We start from the raw sequence: 22405 nt of genomic DNA, 5'->3' as shown, positions 1-22405 counted from the left end.
CTCTTCTGCTCTCTCAACCACGCTCTTTTTATTTCCACACATCTCTCTTACCCTTACGTTACTTACTCGATCAAACCACCTCACACCACACATTTTCCTCAAACATCTCATTTCCAGCACATCCATCCTCCTGTGCACATCTCTATCCATAGCCCACGCCTCGCAACCATACAACATTGTTGGAACCACTATTCCTTCAAACATACCCATTTTTGCTTTCCGAGATAATGTTCTCGACTTCCACACATTTTTCAAGGCTCCCAAAATTTTCGCCCCCTCCCCCACCCTATGATCCACTTCCGCTTCCATGGTTCCATCCACTGACAGATCCACTCCCAGATATCTAAAACACTTCACTTCCTCCAGTTTTTCTCCATTCAAACTCACCTCCCAATTAACTTGACCCTCACCCCTACTGTACCTAATAACCTTGCTCTTATTCACATTTACTCTTAACTTTCTTTTTCCACACACTTTACCAAACTCAGTCACCAGCTTCTGCAGTTTCTCACATGAATCAGCCACCAGCGCTGTATCATCAGCGAACAACAACTGACTCACTTCCCAAGCTCTCTCATCCCCAACAGACTTCATACTTGCCCCTCTTTCCAGGACTCTTGCATTTACCTCCCTAACAACCCCATCCATAAACAAATTAAACAACCATGGAGACATCACACACCCCTGCCGCAAACCTAAATTCACTGAGAACCAATCACTTTCCTCTCTTCCTACACGTACACATGCCTTACATCCTCGATAAAAACTTTTCACTGCTTCTAACAACTTGCCTCCCACACCATATATTCTTAATACCTTCCACAGAGCATCTCTATCAACTCTATCATATGCCTTCTCCAGATCCATAAATGCTACATACAAATCCATTTGCTTTTCTAAGTATTTCTCACATACATTCTTCAAAGCAAACACCTGATCCACACATCCTCTACCACTTCTGAAACCGCACTGCTCTTCCCCAATCTGATGCTCTGTACATGCCTTCACCCTCTCAATCAATACCCTCCCATATAACTTACCAGGAATACTCAACAAACTTATACCTCTGTAATTTGAGCACTCACTCTTATCCCCTTTGCCTTTGTACAATGGCACTATGCACGCATTCCGCCAATCCTCAGGCACCTCACCATGAGTCATACATACATTAAATAACCTTACCAACCAGTCAACAATACAGTCACCCCCTTTTTTAATAAATTCCACTGCAATACCATCCAAACCTGCTGCCTTGCCGGCTTTCATCTTCCGCAAAGCTTTTACTACCTCTTCTCTGTTTACCAAATCATTTTCCCTAACCCTCTCACTTTGCACACCACCTCGACCAAAACACCCTATATCTGCCACTCTGTCATCAGACACATTCAACAAACCTTCAAAATACTCATTCCATCTCCTTCTCACATCACTGCTACTTGTTATCACCTCCCCATTTACGCCCTTCACTGAAGTTCCCATTTGCTCCCTTGTCTTACGCACCCTATTTACCTCCTTCCAGAACATCTTTTTATTCTCCCTAAAATTTACTGATAGTCTCTCACCCCAACTCTCATTTGCCCTTTTTTTCACCTCTTGCACCTTTCTCTTGACCTCCTGTCTCTTTCTTTTATACTTCTCGCACTCAATTGCATTTTTTCCCTGCAAAAATCGTCCAAATGCCTCTCTCTTCTCTTTCACTAATACTCTTACTTCTTCATCCCACCACTCACTACCCTTTCTAAACAGCCCACCTCCCACTCTTCTCATGCCACAAGCATCTTTTGCGCAATCCATCACTGATTCCCTAAATACATCCCATTCCTCCCCCACTCCCCTTACTTCCATTGTTCTCACCTTTTTCCATTCTGTACACAGTCTCTACTGGTACTTCCCCACACAGGTCTCCTTCCCAAGCTCACTTACTCTCACCACCTTCTTCACCCCAACATTCACTCCTCTTTTCTGAAAACCCATACTAATCTTCACCTTAGCCTCCACAAGATAATGATCAGACATCCCTCCAGTTGCACCTCTCAGCACATTAACATCCAAAAGTCTCTCTTTCGCACGCCTGTCAATTAACACGTAATCCAATAACGCTCTCTGGCCATCTCTCCTACTTACATAAGTATACTTATGTATATCTCGCTTTTTAAACCAGGTATTCCCAATCATCAGTCCTTTTTCAGCACATAAATCTACAAGCTCTTATATAATATATATATATATAGCTTAAAACAGATGAACATTCTAAATTAAGAGGCAAAAATATTGCCTCTGATGGAAAACAAACCAAACTTTGCCTTCTTACAAAACCTAACAAAGGGTAATGCACCTGATGCTTCTTACTATCAACATTATGTACAATACACAATATGATTAAGGATATCTTCATGCGGAATATTATATTCTTATACAATGTAAGATGGTAAATTTTAAGCTTTACATAGTGTCCAACCTTACATCCATTACTCTTCCTACCATCCCTCTTTCCAAAACCAGTTTCTATTCCCCACTAAGACTACAGAGTCTTGTCAATACCTTATCGTGGCCTAGACATAACCTAACGCGTAAACCCAGACATCAACATAGGAAAGATCCAAAAGCAAGAGTAGCAAGCAAGAAAAATTAAGAGGTAGATGGTCATTTAATCTTTAAAAAAGACTTGTTCATATGTGGGTTGTGATGCATTACAACATGAACATGCAAAAAATAACCCACTTTTGAAATTGTTCATGATTTACTATAGGGCTTAAAGACTATATATGTGACATTAACATTCATTATGAGCCTATGCTGAGTTTTGACAGAAAAAGGTACCAAATTATACTAGAATATCGTTCTATGATCAGAACTTGCTACAGTAATGAAAACTGTACACTTTATTCATTCCAGTACTCAATTATCCTGCAACATTTTTTTCATGAGTACAATTATAAATAATCATACTGCAATCAACAGTACAGCACTAATGTTTTGAGGTATTTTACACAAAAGCCTTAGCTCATAAAATGTAATAGTCACAAAGCCATGCGAATGTACAAAAGACGTCGACGGGCGGTAACAGGCACTGGTCTGAAAGCTGCGTTACCTGAACCTAATCCTAACACTGGGTCGAAGCGGTAGGCGCCTTGGGAAGGAGATGGGAAGACAGATGGGTTATTGGTATAAACACTTAATACTGGGAGTCAGGGCAGAAGGTATGGACTGTATTTGGCCTGGTTACTGGCAGAAAATAAAAATACTGAAGTCAAATGATGGAGCCCATGGATAATCTTAAAATCCTATGATTACTGACAATACATTATATGTAGAGGATGTCTGAATATCTTAAAACTTTGGTTCAGAAATGTTTTTCATTAAACTAAGACCAATATGAAGGTAAATATAGATTGCAATGCTTAATTACTGTATAAGAGAAAAAAGCTTACCCAGTACTATGACACAATGGAACTAAGAGCGAAATTCTTGAGAGTAATCATCAACTTCAAAGACTATGGTCGGAGAAACATTTTGAGTATTGGCATGTTTTAGGTGGAAAAAATATCATATGACCATGTCACAATCACAGACAAAACATGAATCTTACACAAAAGATGCATACTTCAGAATTTTTTGTGATATTCAGTAACCAACCACGTTCCACACAGGATAGAATGTTCAGATTTCTGCGTATATCTTAAAGCAAACAAATTACTTAAAAAACAAAAGTAAGAAATACATATCACACTGAATTTTCTCAATTGTAAATTACTGTAACAGCTTGAAAATGATCAATAACACACAAAAATCTAAGCATTACATTACATGTAAAATTAAAGGCAAAATGGTCAGGTTTTCACGAATGGATACCTGGCACGAGCTCTCCTAATCCCATATGCTCTGGTTTGTAAAGAAAAATATAGATGCAATATCAGATAAAGAATGACTACCCTTATTCAGAGGGAACTTTATAATCAATTATCCAGGCATTAAATTTATTCTATGATGTATGGCTCTTCATATGGATATATAAAGTGCATACTTAGGAAAAGGAAAAATGTCCCTCTAAGGAATAAGAAATATTTTGCACAGAACATATATATTCAACACTACACAGGGAAATAACCACTTAATAATAGTATCTTTAACTCACCTACAGACAGAACATATGTCACTGGTGCAAAAAATATGTCTATAAATGAGTAATATTAAGTTATACAGTAGTTGGTGATACTGATTAACTCCTTACATTCTGAATTAAAATCTTTTTTGCCCCTTTTAATATGGCATATCTTCCACTTCCTTTTAACTCTCTAATTCTTCCTCTTCTTAACATACAAAAAGATATCAAAAGTGTGAGAAAATCAATATCCATATTTATCCTAATGGCATCCTCAGTTAAGGCTATATTTCCTAAATCAAAATAAAATCTTTAACAGATTCAAATGCATCATCCTTATGTAGACCTATACCTCTCTTGACCCAGAGTTATCTAAACCTTTCCTCTCTTAATACTAAGTAATATGACAGGCACAACTTTTCTGCTAGTTAATTTCTGTCCTAGTTATGTACTCACACTTTTCAGTGGAACTGGATACAATGAACAAAACAAATGCCCAATTTGACTTATGAGTCCATAAGTGGCTGTCTGGCACAGACAGCTGAGATCCTAATCAAGGCCGTCCCATTAATGCTATATATACATATACCCTAGCCTGAGCCAGGTACCCATTTTATTGACCAATCCCCTAGGGGTGGATGAACAGCTGAGTTGAGTGGACCAACTGCCATGAAAGTTGAATACTTTGTTGATGTAGTTCTGTTTTCCTTGTTTGGCTGTGCTAACTAACAAGACAATTTATTACAGTATATCTTTCAAGTCCTGTCTAATGCAGAAACATCCGTTTTATAACCTTATATCTCTACCCACATCAAATATGCTATTTACTTTCACTTTCACATTCACTTTTAAGCACCTTAAGTCACCACATATTTCCATAGTCACTAATTTAAAAACTATTTGCAATGCTAAAAACAATTTTGTATGCTGTTTTGAATATCATAAATACACACAGAAAAAAATCAATAATCAATAATTTAATATATAAACACAAAACTTGTGTGTGGTAAGGTAGGAAGAACGAGAAGATGAAGGAAAAAACTGTAGTTGAAAGAATGATAGGTGACAGGCCATCAAGAAAGGCTGCACAGTGGATAAAGCTAAATGATTATCTACTAACAATAAAAATAAAAATTACAATGGACATATTCTTTCTTTGACCAGTCTTTGGATCTATTACAACCTTGAGTTACTCTAAAAGAGAAAAAAATGCTCAGTAAAGCTATTACTTAAAAAACTGCAGACTTCTTTTCAGTCCCTTTATCATTGTTAACTCTAATTCCCACTGACATTTCACTCATACACATCCTCAACCCATGTTATGTCTTTTAACATGATTCATGAAGTGGGTGGTGGGATGAGGAAATTAAATTATTGTGTAAGAGAAATGAGAATTTTATGGATGCTACCAGCAGGGAAGAAGTGTGAGTGCTAGGGAGATGTACATGGGAAAGTGGCAGGAGGTCAGGACAGTTCAAGAGCTGAAAAAGAGGGCAAATGAATGACATGGTGGGAGGGTATCAGCAGACTTCAGAACAAAAAAGTTTTGAAAAGTGAATTGTGAGAAATTGTGTGAATTGTGAGAAAACACATAGGGGCATCAGAGGGGGGAAAAGCAATCCTACACCTTATCATCAAATGACATCAAATTAATTGTTATCCAGGCTAAAATCCAATGTAAATCATATTAATCCAAGTCATAAAAATAACTTGAATTTTGTTCTATGCTTATTTAAACTTCCTGCCTTCTCAAACACATTAAATGCTAAGCACCTCCATAACTTATCTATTTAATTTTTTTCTGTGTTTGCCTTTCCTAGCTTACGAGGCGACATCAGGAATTTTAGCTTTGATTAAGATCCTACTTTGCTCTTTTTTCTGTTCCTACATTAGAAAGTGATAATGCTGTTGGTAAGGGTTTCCAGCCCCCTCCTATGCTCCTGAAAAACAATAAAATCATTGAGGGTAGAGTTCTGCATGTTGGTAAGAAAGACTGAATACATATGAAGTGCTGTACTTAGTATGGTAAACCGTTTATTTTGTCACAATGTATATATGATGAGGTTCTGTACAAATGTTCTGTGAGGTTGTATACATTTGATCCAACCACCATACATGAAAAAGAGGTTTGGTTGTCACATATCTGATGCTGGTAACACCTATTGCAATTAGATATAACGAAGTAGAAAGAATGGAATTTCTTCAGTAAATGTACATATGGGACAGAAAAAGAAGGGAAGCATACAAAAACAAAAGAGAATGGTTAAGATAGACCAATGGGGAAAACACCATCCTTTAAGGAATAATGTAAGTTTTGAAAATATGACAGAGAACTTTGATGTGCTGTGATAATAATGTGATCATAGAAAAGAAACAAGGAGGAAGAACAATATATCGCTTCAACAATAATGCTACTATGGGCAATTGGTCAATCTATCGGCTAGTTAGTTTTTCTATCAGAGGCTTTGGATTTTCACAAAAGTGTTAATAATAACAATATATGGTAAACATCAAACAGAACTTGATAAAAACTACAATACAAGACTAAATTACTTCTTACCTATTGCTGTCTTGTCGCACTGACAGAGGCTTGCTGCTGTCTGTAGGCGTGCCTGCAGGTGGAGTGCCTGCAGACCCGTTTGCTGTTCCTGAGGTGTTCTTTTTCTTAAGAGCAGATTTGAGAGGCTTTGCATCAAGCCTAGGTTCCCTTGCAGGTACCTCTTCTACTTGGGAAGTGTCAAAATGGCCATGACTGCTGTTGAAATACACTACACCATCCACGTCTGTACCATCATCATCATCTTCAACATCATCATCTGATAAAGTAAAAAAATTCATGCCCCTGAATTTCTATCTTCTTTAATCAAAATGGAATGTGATTCATAACCTTCAGAAAATGGTTGAAATTCAACTAGTTTTATAAGAATTATATGAAGTACAATGAATACATTGTAAAATATCAAGGAAAAACATAAAAGTAATGCTACTTTTACTCAATCTCCATCAGTAACAAAAGATCAATTAAAACAATGGCATAGAATCAAGTTATCATGATTAAACCAAATAAACATACAAATACCTGTCAGTGAACTAAAGCAAGAAAGTGAAACCATGAGCACTGAACAATCAAATTTAGGAGTCTAAACAAACTTTTCTTTAATTTGAAAGACATTAAAAATATTCCTAAATAAATAAGACTTATTTCGTAAGGAGTTACAAAATCACTAAATAAACAGAATCAGCATATTAGAATATTAGAAAAGGATTTTATTCATGCATATAATGAAACAAATAAAATGATATATCAAACGAAAAATGCTGAACGATTCTTTAATTACTGAGGATGTGACTCACTATCACAATCCTATAGGTAGCTGCTGATTTGACGGCATAACACTTAATGGTCTATAACAGTTTCATTCATTGTTTTCACTTGACATTTATCTAATCATACAATACAGCCATGAAGCACAAAAATACCAGAAAAACTAAGCTTGTCCTGTATTAAATTAAATTCCTAGGTCAAAAAGTTATCATATAAAAAAAAATTCACTCAGGAATTTAAGTATTATTTATCTTTCATACTACTCACCTCTAACAGAAACCATAACTCAATCATTCCTGAAATTTTTTTTTGAATTTGGTAAATTCTAAGAATCATACCAAGATTTTTCAATCTCTCCCAAACACTTTTGGTCCATCTGTAGTCTTTTGCTGTTATAACTGTCAACACAGACTTAACTATCATGAAAATGAAACTTAAAGCCTTTTTTCTTGATATAAGCATGTCAAAAACTGGGCACGACACAAATATGTATTTCTAATGACCTGCATTTCCCAGATGACTGTACATAAATAAAAAATATGTACAAGGTGGCAGGAAGTAAAAGCTATCAACTTCACTACTAATCTGTTGGATGTTTGTAACACCACATCAACGTTCCATTAATTCAGCAACAACAACAACAACAACAAAAATTCTAGAACCATATGTCTCAACCAACACTATAGAAGACCATGTTATATGCATTTTAAATTACATATTTTTAAGTCACATATGAAACAACAGCATCTTTAAACTTTAGCATTTGATTTTTAGATTGGAATAAATTAGGAGGGGTACATTACGCATTCAATAATAAATGGCAGCTTTGTAGGCAGTGGATAAGAAAAAGCTATTTCATGGGGTTTTACTACATAAAAAAGGATATATGAATATATGTAGCTTGTCAATGATGTAGAGGAAAAGTTATGCATAAATTAATGCAATCAGGAGTATATGACTAGGTATGTAAAGGGCTTTTTAAAGCAGTTATCATACAAGGTTTTTAAAAGTTATCAAAGATGACAATACATTCACAAGTTAAGACGCCACTAATATACAGTTATAAAAAAGACCTTGGACAGTACATGGTTGGGAAACAGTTGTACAAGAGGAAAGTAAGTAGATTAAAATGGTTATGTTGTGTTTATGACTAAAATTTCAAAATAACTATATTAACTATATTGATAACTATAGTGATTTCTTCTCTGGACTGCATGGCATAAAATTACTTTACATATGACACCAAAAATGCAATGAAGCTTATCACAACTCTAACAGGCTCTGAAAATAATGTAAAATAAAATGACTAAGAGAGAAAAAAGCCTGAGTCAGTTATTAAAAATGGTCCTTGTTTTCATTCAATAATGCCTATCAAACAGCTAATGAAAAACTATTTGCTCAATGAATTCATCAGACATAATACAGGACCAACCTAGATCACAAAAATCTTTTAGGATAAAGAAGAGGCAGATGTCATGTAGTTAGGATAAAGACTGATAGGCATTGGCGAATGAGACGATAAAAAAAAGAGGTGATGAAAGCTTTGTGTTACAAGATGAAATGTAGTATAATGTTGTGAGTGCATGGGACTGCAGTTGAGTCTCAAGAAAGATGGTTAAGGTGTTGTTAATTGGTTAGTCAGGCTGTCTGAGATATACACAGCCCAAGTTCAGAGCTGTTGTTTATAGGTAAAGGGAACAAAATTAAAAGTTTTGAATCATAAAGGTACAATTCTGTTGAATATACCTACTAGGATGTATAAAAAAGTAACGACTAAGTGGATGGTGTTGTGCACAGAGCTTCTGATTGAGGAGCAGTAACATGGTTTCCTGAGAAGTAAAGGATGTGAAGACCAAATGTTTGCTTAGAAGAATGAGTCTGAGGAAAAACTGAGGATATAAGGTGACTTGTGTGTGGCATTTTTGGATCTAGAGAAAGCATATGATGAAGATATAAGACATCTTATGGTATAGGGTAAATAAAAAGTTACCACATGAAGAGATATTTTATTGGAATAGTAAGGCGAACAAATGAAAACAAGAAGAAAGGCGGTTCCTGGTAAAGGTAGGCCTGCCTTAAGGGTTATCAAATATGTTAGTGGATGTGACGGTGAGGGGGATAAATATGAAGGTCAGGGATCACAGGGAAGATCTACAGTATGCTAGAAGCATGAGAACATAGGTCAATCAATTCTATTACAGTTTATAGACAGCACAGCTGTTGTGGCAGCAGACTCCCAAACTCTTGAGGCTGATGCCAGAATTTTGGAGTGTATATAAAAGCAGAAAGACAAAAGTTAAAACCAATGATGAATGCATATAAAAGAAATGAGGAGCAGTAATGGGGTAAGGCAGGCTGGTTTGAGTCTAAGATTAAATGGATGGAATCTGGAGGAAGTGGAGCACTTTAGATATCTAAGGGTGGACCAAAGAGGCAATGTGTGTTAAAAAGTAAGGTATGGAGAGAAATGTCACCACCTGTAAAGGCAAAGATTTTTAAGCTTAAAGGAAAAACAGCTCCGATAGTGTTGAATGGATGGAAGTTTTGGGCTCTGAATGCTGAAAATGAAATGCCTGATGGCATGCTGTGTGGTTGTGAGGACAGCTGACATAGGAAGGCAAGCAGTGTGTCCTGTAATGTTTTAGGAATATAGAGAGGAAGAGTGAAGAAAGATTTACAATGAGGATAATAGTTAATAGGGGTAAACAAAGATGTAAGGATTGCTGGTACACGGTTAGAGTTGAATAGAAAGAAGTGGAATGATGTGGTATATGACATTGATATGCTGTTCCAAGATGAACCAGGACAAATGAAGCAGCCACTTTAAACTACTATAATGAATCATTGTATAACCCCAGGACCCCCGTTTTAGTGATCCTGGGGCTCTTAGAACTCCAAAGCTGCACTGCTCCCAGTAGCAGGGAAATAATGAACTTAGGAGTAAAAAGTTCCCTGACAAGATTGAATTCTTATACTACAACCTCACCGAAGGTAACTTTTCACTCGCAATGTAACCACAAGCAGGCAGAGTCTAATGAACATTATCATACGATGATAATGATGCAATAAAATGGATGTGGAAGGGTCCATTTTATTGTATACTATTAGTCGGTTAATCAATCATCCCTAAACCCTAAGCTTCATTTTCTCAATTCATTCTGTCATCAGTCCTATGTTTGTGTTTGACTAAGGTACTGAAAATAACTGCTATTCTATCCTCATGGTTTGACTGCAAGATCAATGTGTGTTTATCATTAGTACTTACTAATAAAATTCTACCTCAGATCAAGTCACATTTTGCCACAGAACATTACTACTGGTCTCAAGCATATTCTACTTCAATTGTCTGCATCTGGATAATTCATTATATTAGTTTTAGATTATTCATTTGTTTGATTCAAGTTAATTCTTGAATATAACTCTCAGTTTTATGTCATATTATGCCAGAGTATATTACTGTTTAAAATGACAAGTATATTTCCCCTCATTTGTAACTCATTAAATGTTTTAATGATATAATTATCCTGTTGTTAATATATGTTTATCACATCTTAACAAGGTTCCCAATAAACCCTGTACCTAAAATTACTGCAGCTTACTGATAATGATTTAGAAAGGTCCAGGGTAACACCAGGACTGTTCCATATGAAATGGTCCTGGGGTAATTAAAAAAAAAAAAAATGTATGTACAGGGGGAGAATGCAGGGCAACTGAGCAGAAAGTATTTGGCATCTTCACTGTGATAGTTGCATTATGGGCATGAAGTGTCTTGAGATGAGCTGAATCAGTGTTTGTTGTTATGTGGGGGATGGGTGATAATCAGAGCATAGATGTGAACTTGTGACTTGTGTTTGTCTAGGGCTCATTGCAAGTCTAAAAGCTACAATAAATCTTCAATGGTTTCAGTAGTTTGCTCTTAAAAACACAGTACAGTACTCACTCATTTGAAAATATGGGCTAGAATAATCTTGCATAAAAATACTTTTTTAAAGGTAAGAGCGAAGAAGCCTGAGGTGTAAATTTAACCAAACTGCTAACACGTGAAATTTTGAAAACTTATGTTATTTGATATAGTTACAATTTTTGTCATTCATTTTCAGCAACTTAATCTATATTGTTTGAGTTTCTTCCATGATGGCTTCTACTAATGTGAAAGCAATAATATTTGTAAAATTGGAATATGAAAAAAAAATCCCTAACACACAAGTAACAAAATTATTAACTACAAATAAAGCTTCCTATGACCAAAAAAATCCATAAGGGTGATCCTGATGATTTTGCTTCAAAAGCTTCAATACCAAACCCTAAGGAGAGAAGTTAAAGAATGAAGATAGATATAAACAATACACTATGTATTTACAGATCTTTTATCTTATAAGTGTCTTGATGATACTGTATCACTTGACACCTTTATGTTGATACAAACTCTTCATACTTTATTCAGTGACTGTGAGAGAACTATATAATCAATTCTATTCAAGGAACAAAGTTCCTTTCATATGCATAATAAAAAACTGTCACTTTTAACACAATTCTATAAAAAACTAATTAGCATTTCTGAGCACTTTCAATTAGTGTCCACTTATCCACAATGTGTCTTAAGATCTGACGCATTTCATCAGCCAGAATAGAAGACTACTGAGGGAATACGTCTGGTAGTTTTGTAAGCTTATTTCTATGAATATCTTTATTCTAAAATCTAAATCAATCATATATGTTTATTAACTTTTAGTTTGCCTTAAAATATTTATCTAAATTTGACTCATTACAGGAAAGGAAGACAGTAAGAAATGGAAATTCTTTAAGCAAATTTCAAAGGTTCGAAAATACAAGAATAGCCTTATTCTGCTGTAATGAATTGGTAATTACAAGACTTCTATAGAAAAAGACTAGCAGAAAAGCACTTTTGATTATGAAGACTTTCTCTGCCAGCAATATGTTACTTGATACTGCACCCTCTCTAATAATTGGTTAGCTACTTGAACCTTGAAGTTTTGATAAAAAAGTTAGACTGAACAGAATATCAAAATGCCAAAATGAACCTATATTCAGCAATGAAAAGTGACCTTCATCCCTGCTCAGCTACCAGCCATCATTTTTACAGAAGATAAAACGTAAATATACAAATTAAGGAGTAGCTGGGGAGAGAAGAGGCTGTGGTAGATCATCTCATATACTGGCAGAAAACATCCTCCCATTTCCAACACTGCATACCTGCCAGTTTCCAGACTAAAGCCACAAAACTATGCTACGAGTGGGAAGTAATATCACATCCTTCATGCTGGCTAGATTGATTATCCTTACAAGTTGCCTCTTATTCTAATAACATGATGCCCATGTTTATTCATTAATAATCAGTTTTATGAGATAATGTTTTATTCAGTTCATAATGCAGAAAAGAACCTTGCACATATTCTAGGGGAAAAAAAATATTGCACCCAAGAACACACACAGTTTTCCATAAGGATAAGCAAACAAAAAACAAGTAATGAGTACTGGTGCAGTAGCCAAATGGTTACGCTGCTCAATGGCTAATATCCTTACACCTACCTTTGAGAATGTGCCCCACTTCACTCAGCTGTAAACAAGCTGAAGTTAATGAGGAACTTAAGGGGGTGACTTGTAATGCTAACCATATTATTCCCTTGTGTTCCAACACTACAAAAATGATGTGTACAATGGTAAGCAAAGGTACAAAATCTAAAGTGAAGAAAATTGTTCCCTAGCACCATTAGCAGCCGTCATCTTTATAGCATAAAATGCAATTGTGTAAAACTTTCCAAAAGTTTCTGACTGGTAGAAAACAAGACAAGCAATGAAATTCTCTAAAATTTCTGAAGAACTTTAGACTGAAAAAAATACTTGTTTCTGTTACAGGCAGATACCATTACAAATCAATCCCTTATGTATGCTTAATGTGCTGGTTTAAAGGGCTGTCTTCTCCTGCCCTAACAATTTGTTTATTACCAGACCTGTTTCAAGGCCAGGTCTATTAAGCTGTTTAATGCTGCAGGCCCAAATATCACATGCTGTGCAACTTAGTTGGTTTGATACACCTAGGAAATGGCTGTTCAGTTATTTTTAAAAGCCTAAAAGTCTTTATGTGATGTTACTCATGTTTGTTGGTAGTAAGTTGAACATTCAAAAACAGTGATATTTGAGAAAATTTTCCTAAAGTCACCTTTAGCATTGCTGCTCTTCATTAAATGCAATTTGCAAATTCAGCTCAGAATGACAATCCACCATGAATGTACCCTTTCATGTTGGTTAGGGACAAGGCCTTCCAGTAATTCTTATTGTTATACAATAAAGCATCTCTTACATATACTTTGTAATAAGTACACTTCAAAATTAAGTCATTTTGCTAAATAACTGTGAACAGTAAAGGAAGTTTTGACTATTTCTGGCTTAACAGTTTCCTCGGCCCTGTATAATATTTCAGATGGGAGGGAGAAATGCTTTTAATACTATCATTACTCTCTTGTTTTTTGAAAGGTCTCAATAAGAAACCTACCATCATTTTCAGATATTCTACAGTAACATCATTGTGATCTTGTAAAGTGACACCATCTCTCATCACCACTCCTTCATTGTTGACCCAGATCTCATGTTATGATCAATCATATTTGTATTTAGCACTGTACTCAGTATGTGACAGTTTCTTCAATTCTTACATTGCAAAGGAGTTAAAATTTTTCCTTACTGAACATGATATAATTTTCTGGGGCCTGCACAAAGATTTGGTAATAGCTGTTTGCAGGTTTTCAGTCAGTGAAATTGCCCTAATAATTCTGGTGTCATCCACAGAAGATGATGTGAAGCTACACTGTCATCACAAAGGCCAGATAAAATGTGAAGAACAACTGGGGACAAATCACAGTACCCTGGAGGACAATTAACGACTATTCTTTGGAGGCTATCAAAATGACTGCCTCAAAATCAGATCTAACAAAACTTTTTCTTGATATATTCTTACTAGAAGGATAATATTTTTGTAAGGGTTCTGTTAGGTAATTACTGTTGAGCATATTTCTCAGCTCACTATATAATCATTCATACTACTTTCTCAGGTGTTACTGGGCTTTTCTTGCTAAGGTTACACTGTAAGTGAAAAGTCACCTTTGGCAAGGCTTTATCAATGGGAGTACACTCTCATCAAAGAATTTCTCACTCCAAAAGAGTCTACATTTCCCTGGTACTAGAAGCAGCACACCCTTAGGCAACAGGAGCCTTTAGAAATAGGTTCTGGACAACACCAGATCTCTATTACAGATGTCTTTATTTGAGGGGGGGGGTTAATTTAAAACATATACAATATGTACTGCTTTCTCAAAATTTCATACACTTATTTGCTTTCATCTGGGTATCTACTACCTCTAAATGAGGTTTTGTATATTCCCTTTAAGTGTAAAAGGAAATATTTAGGGTTCTTTCCAATATCTTGTATATCTTTTTGCTTCTTCTATGTTTGCTGACTTTTATGCTATGTTTTCAATTTCTGGTAAAATGTTTCCATCACTTTCTAATCTTTCTCTCCTTATGTGTCTGATGCACATTTCTGTTTTTCCATACATTAGTTTATAGACATGTCTCTCTTGACATAAGTACATATTTTTCTGAATAATTCATGAGGGAATAATTAGTCATTATTCTCTGTAAATCTCTTCCTAATTCATGTAACTACGGTATAAGTAATATCTACTGAGCACTCAGTCAATGCTTTAATGGTTAGGTCTGTTAATCACCACATCTCAATCATGCTGTCATCCGTGTGATAATTTAATAATAAAGTTATACATCAGTTCTTCACTGCTCATAAGTGTTATGTCTCTCACCCCAATTCTGTTATTTGTTGACATACAGCTTCAAATAATAAATATTTTTCTTTTATGTGGCTACTTATACAGACTACTATACATAAGTTTATCACCACTTATATTGTTTCCTCTTAATTCCTACCTTAATGTAAATGTCTCCTTATATAAATGTATTTTGGGAGGGATTTCCTTACTTGCACACATCCACTCTACAGTTGCCAAGTTTAATGTACTGAAACCAGAAGCCTATCATCCAAAACCAAGCCCTGCAGACTATCCCATGGTTTCCCTTTACCCCTTCATATGTTTCATATTAAATTACATTTTGATCATTTAGCTCACTATACTCATTCATGAAGCTTTCTCAAAATTTCATACGTTTCTCTAGTCATCTGTGTATGATTCTTCCTCTATTTGTGGTTTTAAACTACCTTTTTGGGTATGAAAAGAATTATTCAGGGTTATCCTACTTCTTACACAGCCCTTTGTATGGTCAGTAACACTAACCAAACGACCATGAAGGCCCATGAGTGTATGTGTGTGATTGAAATGTGTGTCTTATGGAGAGAGGTTTTATACTTGTGTTGCCCCTTCTCATAACCTTATATGTATATAACATGCTTTTACTTAAACATGTGTATCCCACACAGGTGTGTGTATGACTACTACTTGCGTGTTAATGGAAGAGAGTTTTATACTGGTGTAACCCTTACTATTGGCATTTTACAGGGAGAGGATTATACACCCGTGTTGCCTCATCTTCTTGACCTTTTATATATGTATCATGTCTTTACTCATATGTATATATGCACACACACACATCCTAGCCTATGCCAGGTTCCCATTCTATTGACCATCCCCTAGGGGAGGATGAACAGCTGGGTGGACCATTGACTGACTGCCACAACCATGATTCAAACCTAAGTGGGTTTAAGTTCAGGTGGCCCATGCGTGCAGGAAAGTAACACTAACCACATCACAGAGGTGTGTGTGTGTGTGTGTGTGTGTGTGTGTGTGTGTGTGTGTGTGTGTGTGTGTCTGGGGTGGTGTGGTGCATCAGTGACATATTATTGAAAAACCTCATGAATTAAACACAAACTCCAACTTCACACCAGAGTATGTACTTGGAGGTAAAGGCATACTGAATTTACAGATTCAGTTGCCAGGATTACCAACTTACTGTCAAAATGATTATATCATGATAAATGTAAGATAAAAAAAACTTGAAACTACAGTCTCAGTGAAATAAGAAATTCTGAAGGAAGAGTTGCTGCAAGTCCAAAGAGCACATATATTTGAAACCTTGCTTTTGCAATGAGCATGCTGATTGTTATTAGAGGATACCATGAGAAATATCAAGCTATATTCTGAATTCATTCATAACAGGGTCATAAAAGCATGGTAATTAGCATAAATCAAAGCACAATCAGTGCAAATGTTAGTTATGACATTTACAAATATTAATGGAAATAAATACTTAGGTCCTGACTACGGCAATGATTACCAGCATTAATAAATTCCGCCATTCTGGCCTCAAACCAGCCGAGGATGCCATTAGCTGTACTGCCATTCACATCGTCATCCTTTATTACTGTAAGTTAAGTAATATAAAGTTGAAAAGACAGTAAAAAATCAATTCTGTGAGGTAAAGTTTGATCTCTCCATTCTGACTTAAATGTCTTGAAGGACACATGCCTGACAGTAATACCAAGTCAAAGTGGCCCTCTGAAAGTATCAAGCACTCCCTAACGACTGTGTTGAAAAAAGGTTATTTAATTGTTATCTGCCTTGCTGGGATCTCAAACCTACAGCATGAAAGCCAAGTAACTGACAGAAATTTTTTTTTTTTTTTTTTTTTTCATACTATTCGCCATTTCCCGCGTCAGCGAGGTAGCGTTAAGAACAGAGGACTGGGCCTCTGAGGAAACATCCTCATCCAGCCCCCTTCTCTGTTCCTTCCTTTGGAAAAAAAAAAAAAAAAAAAAAAAAAAAAAAAAAAAAAAAATTACAGGCAACAAAAAATTAAGTCTATCAAAAAATGTATCACAGTGGTTGGAAGGTAAGTACAGGCATTTGTCATACCTCCTGTTAGTCTGCAGATATCAGTTTATCTGAGCAAAACTGACCTGCTGCGCTTAAGTGACTTTGACCGACACCTACTAAATAAATGGAAAGATGGAAAAATGACTATTTAAACTGAAACACAGATACCAGCTCAACCATTACTGGAATGCCTCCATGCAGATGTTCTACAATTATATGATATTACTTATATGTCAGGAATATCAAATGTATTCTGTTTTACCTTTGTGTACTTTACTTTAAGTGTTACAGGTCATTCTGTGATACAGCACATGGTGTTGGCAAGGAAACACAAAGGGTGAAATTACGAAGTGTGGAGTCGCAGTGATTAGCAACTTGAAAGATGTGTTAACTATGCTTTCAAAATTTATTTCCCTCTGTTCCCCCCTTTCTAAAATTCATTCTCATGGCAAAAGTGTTTGTAGGTATATTTACTATCTTGATGTATGGACATTACTTTCATATAATCTCTATTTTTTGTCAATGCTCACATTCAGGTACAGTAAGGATATATGGTCAAGCCATGAAATATTTGCTTGGAAAATCATTTCACTGGACCTTTTTGGAGGGGCTTTGTTACAAATCACAATATCATAAGATTTTATGATTCTTCATTATGTGAATTCACTTTCTTTTTGTTAGTATCCCCTTTACTGAATATGTTAAGATGCACCAAGCAATCATTCCTCAGATGTCTACATAATAACAAACAATGAAAGTCTAATAAGTTCTGAGTTCCTTTCTTAAAAGAGCATTATGATACCAGAAAGCTTCCACTAACTACCTGTCTCTGGAAGCTTTTCTAACTTAAGCCAGAAAGCTTCAACTAACTACCTGTCTCGGGAAGCTTCTCTGACTTAAGCATGCTAAAAACTGAAACTTTTCCAAGTGAAAACTATGACTGAACAATTCAAATCACTAATTAAGCAAAGACTGTAATTCATACTGGAGTGACCTAAATAGAGCCCATCGTTAAATTCAACAGGGCAATTAAATACCATCACTTGACTGACTGATCCTCAGGTCAGGACTTTTCTGGGATTTAGTAAGCTTCAATGCTCAGTGATCCCAAATAACAGCTTAATGACTGCTTCATTCAATTTTGCATCCTCAGTTTGACTGTCCCAAAAACATCATATCTGATGAGTGCTGACTACTTCGAGTGGTTGACCTTTCTGTCAGGGCTTAAGTACCTTGAGAGGATAAGACTGCCTAACAAATGTCCTTCAAGCTGTGTCAAGTACAGAAAAAAGATGTAAGGAGAGAAATGAGAAGACCTGTTTTTGCACAACTAATTATGGCTTACAGTGCTAGAACTGGTGTATAAAGCATTTGATCAAATATCTACAAAATCAAGTTACTACAGCAAAAGGAAGACTTTATCTATCTCATAACGAAACACGTGTTAATTACTACTAGAGAAGTAACAGATGTGAACAAAGACTATTAGGAATAACATAAAACATTTCAGAGAATCAGATTCAAGATATTCTCAAAGAGTAAATTTGTACAATCATCTGCCATATCTAGAATAAACTGAACTGTAACAACCTCTCCTTGATTTGACTTACTGTGACCAATTGCTCGTTTCTAGCATTATACACATGAAAAATCAAATTTGTGAATTTACAATTTATAAAACTACTTTTCCACATAATAACTAAATTTGGGTTGTAATAGAGACCATACTTCCTTTTAGCATATGTCAGCAAAAAGATGTAATGGTTCTATGATATTCTTCATTCCTTTACAAAGTAATGATTATGTTAAGATGTAAACAAGTACATGAGTACCTAAATATTCCTATCAATTTATACTTTATCCTTGATATCCATGATACTTTATTCATGATATCCATGATATGTACCATAATATACATATCCATTTGCTACCATAGAACATCTCTTAAATCATCCTATCCTTTCATGAATTAACACTTCTGAAAGTGAGATGGATGGAAATGTACAATATAATATCCTTGGTTTCAAATGAACCATCAACTTTGCAATTCCATAAAGGGTGCCTTTGAATTAAACATATATGCAACTTCATTTAGCAAATACTCAAATATTTTTTAGCAAAATGTACTATATACTAACAAAATTTAGCTAGCTATTAAATTCAAATGCCTATGATTATGAAAAAAAAGAAGAAAAAAAAATGATTGCCCCCACTCCAGCTGCGAAGGACAGAGGAAGGTCATGACAAAAGATGTATTTACCAAAATCATAAGAAATCTTGCACATAACTGTGTGTGGAACAACATGTCAATTTTCACAAAGAGAGATAGATAGATAGATAGGTAGACAGATAGATATATAAAGAGAGAGAGAGAGAGAGAGAGAGAGAGAGAGAGAGAGAGAGAGAGAGAGAGAGAGAGAGAATGTGGGTGAGCAATCACAATCCAGTTTATGCATATTTTTTCTTCGTACATGTTCACCATTTTCCACACCAGCAAGGCAGCACTAGGAACAGACCAAGATATGCCCTTATTTGTTCACAACCACTCTCTAGCAGTCATGAATAATACAATGAGACAGTAGCCCTTTATCCACAATCTTGTCCCACAGACTTTCCCATGGTTTCCCTAACTACGTCATGTGCCCTGTTCAGCAGCACTTCATCCCCTATATACCACATCACTCTAATTTGTTCAATCTTTGCACGCCTTATATTCCTCCCCCTCACATGTTCAGGCCTTAAGCCTTCAAAGTACTTTTCACTCCATTCTCTCACCTCCTCCATGGTTTCCCCCTCTTCCTTGTTCCCTCCACTTATATGTATACTCTCTTCAGTCATCCTTTCCTTACTCATCCTCTCTATATATCTAAAACATTTCAACACGTCCTCTTCAAGTTTCTCATACACACTTCTCTTTCTAACACACCTTTCTCTTACCTATCATTTCTTATTCGATCTTCCCTCCTTACACAACATATTGTCCTCAAACATTTCATTTCTAACACATTCACCCTAACTTTACATTTTTATCTAAGGTTCTATGATATTCTTCATTCACATCCATCTTTGTCCTTAAAGACAGTGACCTCACATTCTTCAATGAACCCAAGACCTGGTCTGATACATTTTTGATGAAATTCAATTCAAGTAAAGGTAAAGGAATGAAAATGGGACACAGTGAACAAAGGCCTCAATACAAATATCATCAAGCAGGAAACAAGTTAAAGGAATCTTTGTGAGAGGTCTTAGGAGCTGACGTCATTGCTTATCTGTTATCAGAGTCCTACATTATGAGAACAGTGAAGGATATAAACTGTCTGCCAGGAAATAATATCATTCAAGTAATTTGGATAAGGATATATCCAGCAACATTTTACAAAAGGCCAAAACTAGAATATGCTTCTTAGGTTTGGTCACAACACTTAAAGAATTATGAAGAAAAAAACAGAAAAAGTTCAGAGGAAGGTAACAAAGACAATGCCATTATTAACAGAGATAAGGTACAAGGAAAGGCAAGAGGCCTTCAATTTGCCTACCTTGGAAAAGAGAAGAGTGAGGGGTGGCTTAATTACAACCTTTAAATTTTTAAACCACTAATTGGAAAAGAGAAGAGTGAGGGGTGGCTTAATTACAACCTTTAAGTTTTTAAACCAGCGTGATAATGCTGATGTTAAAAGTTCTTTGAAGTATGCAAGGAAAGAACAATCAAAAGACAAGAAAATAAGCATGGAACTTGTTTAAAATAGATATAAAGACTTTTATCACAAGAGAGATGGATGAATGGAATAAACTGAACGAAGAAACAATAAACGCAGACAGTGCAGGGAAGTTTAAAAAGTTGTATGATATAAGGAAAGGTTCAAAACATGGGGATGACAAGAGAATAACTCCCTACTCATCTGGCAAAAATAGCCATTACACACATTCACCTATCTAAGATATTTAAAAGCAGCCCAGTTCAGGCTTACTATGATCTCCACCATACCAGCCCATAGTACCTAACACGAGTAGCCTGTTTCAACATACTCACCGTAACCCCACAAACTGTCAATCCAAGATATTCACCAACAGTAGCCTATTTCAAAATTCCCCCTTCCCAAAAAGAGAAAAAGTTTATATCTACTTTTGCTACTTCTGTATAGAAGGTCATACTTTAGAGAAAATTCTAATTACAAGCATACAACAATGTTTAATGGTTAAGTTCTAACCACAAGAATGGGGATATAATTCATACAAGAGACTCTTAAAATTTTCGACCTCAATAATTTCATACATGCGCATAGTAGTTTTTCTGGTTTAGTAAAGTAATTTTCTATTAAACTTCTGTAACAAACACTTAACTTGCTGACTTTACTGAACATAAAAGTCACTTCTGAGTTCACACCAGCAAAGCAAAACATGAATAAGAGGCCTATTATACGTATTTTCTATGGCATGGATACTGAGAGGTCAGCCTCAGGTTTTGTAAGTGCTTGTGGAGTTTAAAAATTATCTAAAGCCAGCTACTCCACCTGTTACGGTACAAGCACAACCTAATTGGAAAAATCTTGAATTAACCTTTATAGGACACAGCCCGGAAAATTTATGGGAGGAAGGTTCCCAGGATGGAGCTTTATAAAAAAAAAATTCGAAATAATTTTGGCTTTATCAATTCACAGGAACGAAAAAATGAGGTAAATAATTCACATATGATGCTGTACTAATATCAAAATTTGGCATGCAGCGCATATTACACTAATGCGATTCTTGACTTTTCCTGACTCACATCTGTTGGCTTTTCTCTGCCACCATCAATGTATTAGAGGAATATAAAGAACTTTCCCACAGCTAACATTTAAACATGTGCTAAATTATTATCCCCATAATATGTGCCCCAAAGATCATCTCTAATCAGCCATTAATAAGTGTCAGGTATACTGAGTATACATGCCATGGCCATACCTTCCCCCATCGTCTTAAATGGGTAACTGAGGCACTACGTTTTTCTCCCCCATTCTAAATGTAGTTGCTTGTGACATAAAGTATTTGTATATACCAATAAAGTGACTCTTCCAATTCAAATGATGGCAAGAAAATGCAACTCATAAAAGTATGGCTGGTCCCTTAAGGGTGACACAT

General features: G+C 35.6%; 1 protein-coding gene across 9 annotated transcripts in view; it reads right to left on the bottom strand.

The window, feature by feature from the left end:
- The window catches only part of LOC139751244 (phosphatase and actin regulator 4), a 173876-nt gene that overhangs the window by 38762 nt on the left and 112709 nt on the right, over positions 1-22405 (bottom strand). For 4 of the 9 annotated variants that reach the window (XM_071666485.1, XM_071666479.1, XM_071666480.1 and 1 more), the window contains 3 exons: positions 16749-16835; positions 6663-6918; positions 3092-3130 (listed from right to left, as the gene is read on the bottom strand). In XM_071666485.1, the coding sequence (XP_071522586.1) occupies positions 3092-3130; positions 6663-6918; positions 16749-16835 (382 nt within the window). Of the gene's footprint in view, positions 1-3091; positions 3131-3815; positions 3883-6662; positions 6919-16748; positions 16836-22405 lie in introns of those variants that run through there. The other 5 variants (XM_071666486.1, XM_071666483.1, XM_071666487.1 and 2 more) reach the window with 4 other exon arrangements.

This window comes from Panulirus ornatus, chromosome 11 (genome assembly GCF_036320965.1).
Source record: "Panulirus ornatus isolate Po-2019 chromosome 11, ASM3632096v1, whole genome shotgun sequence".
Taxonomy (NCBI): Eukaryota; Metazoa; Arthropoda; class Malacostraca; order Decapoda; family Palinuridae; genus Panulirus; species Panulirus ornatus.
Note: the sequence above shows the minus strand (reverse complement) of the source record. Positions and strands in the feature narration are given on the sequence as shown.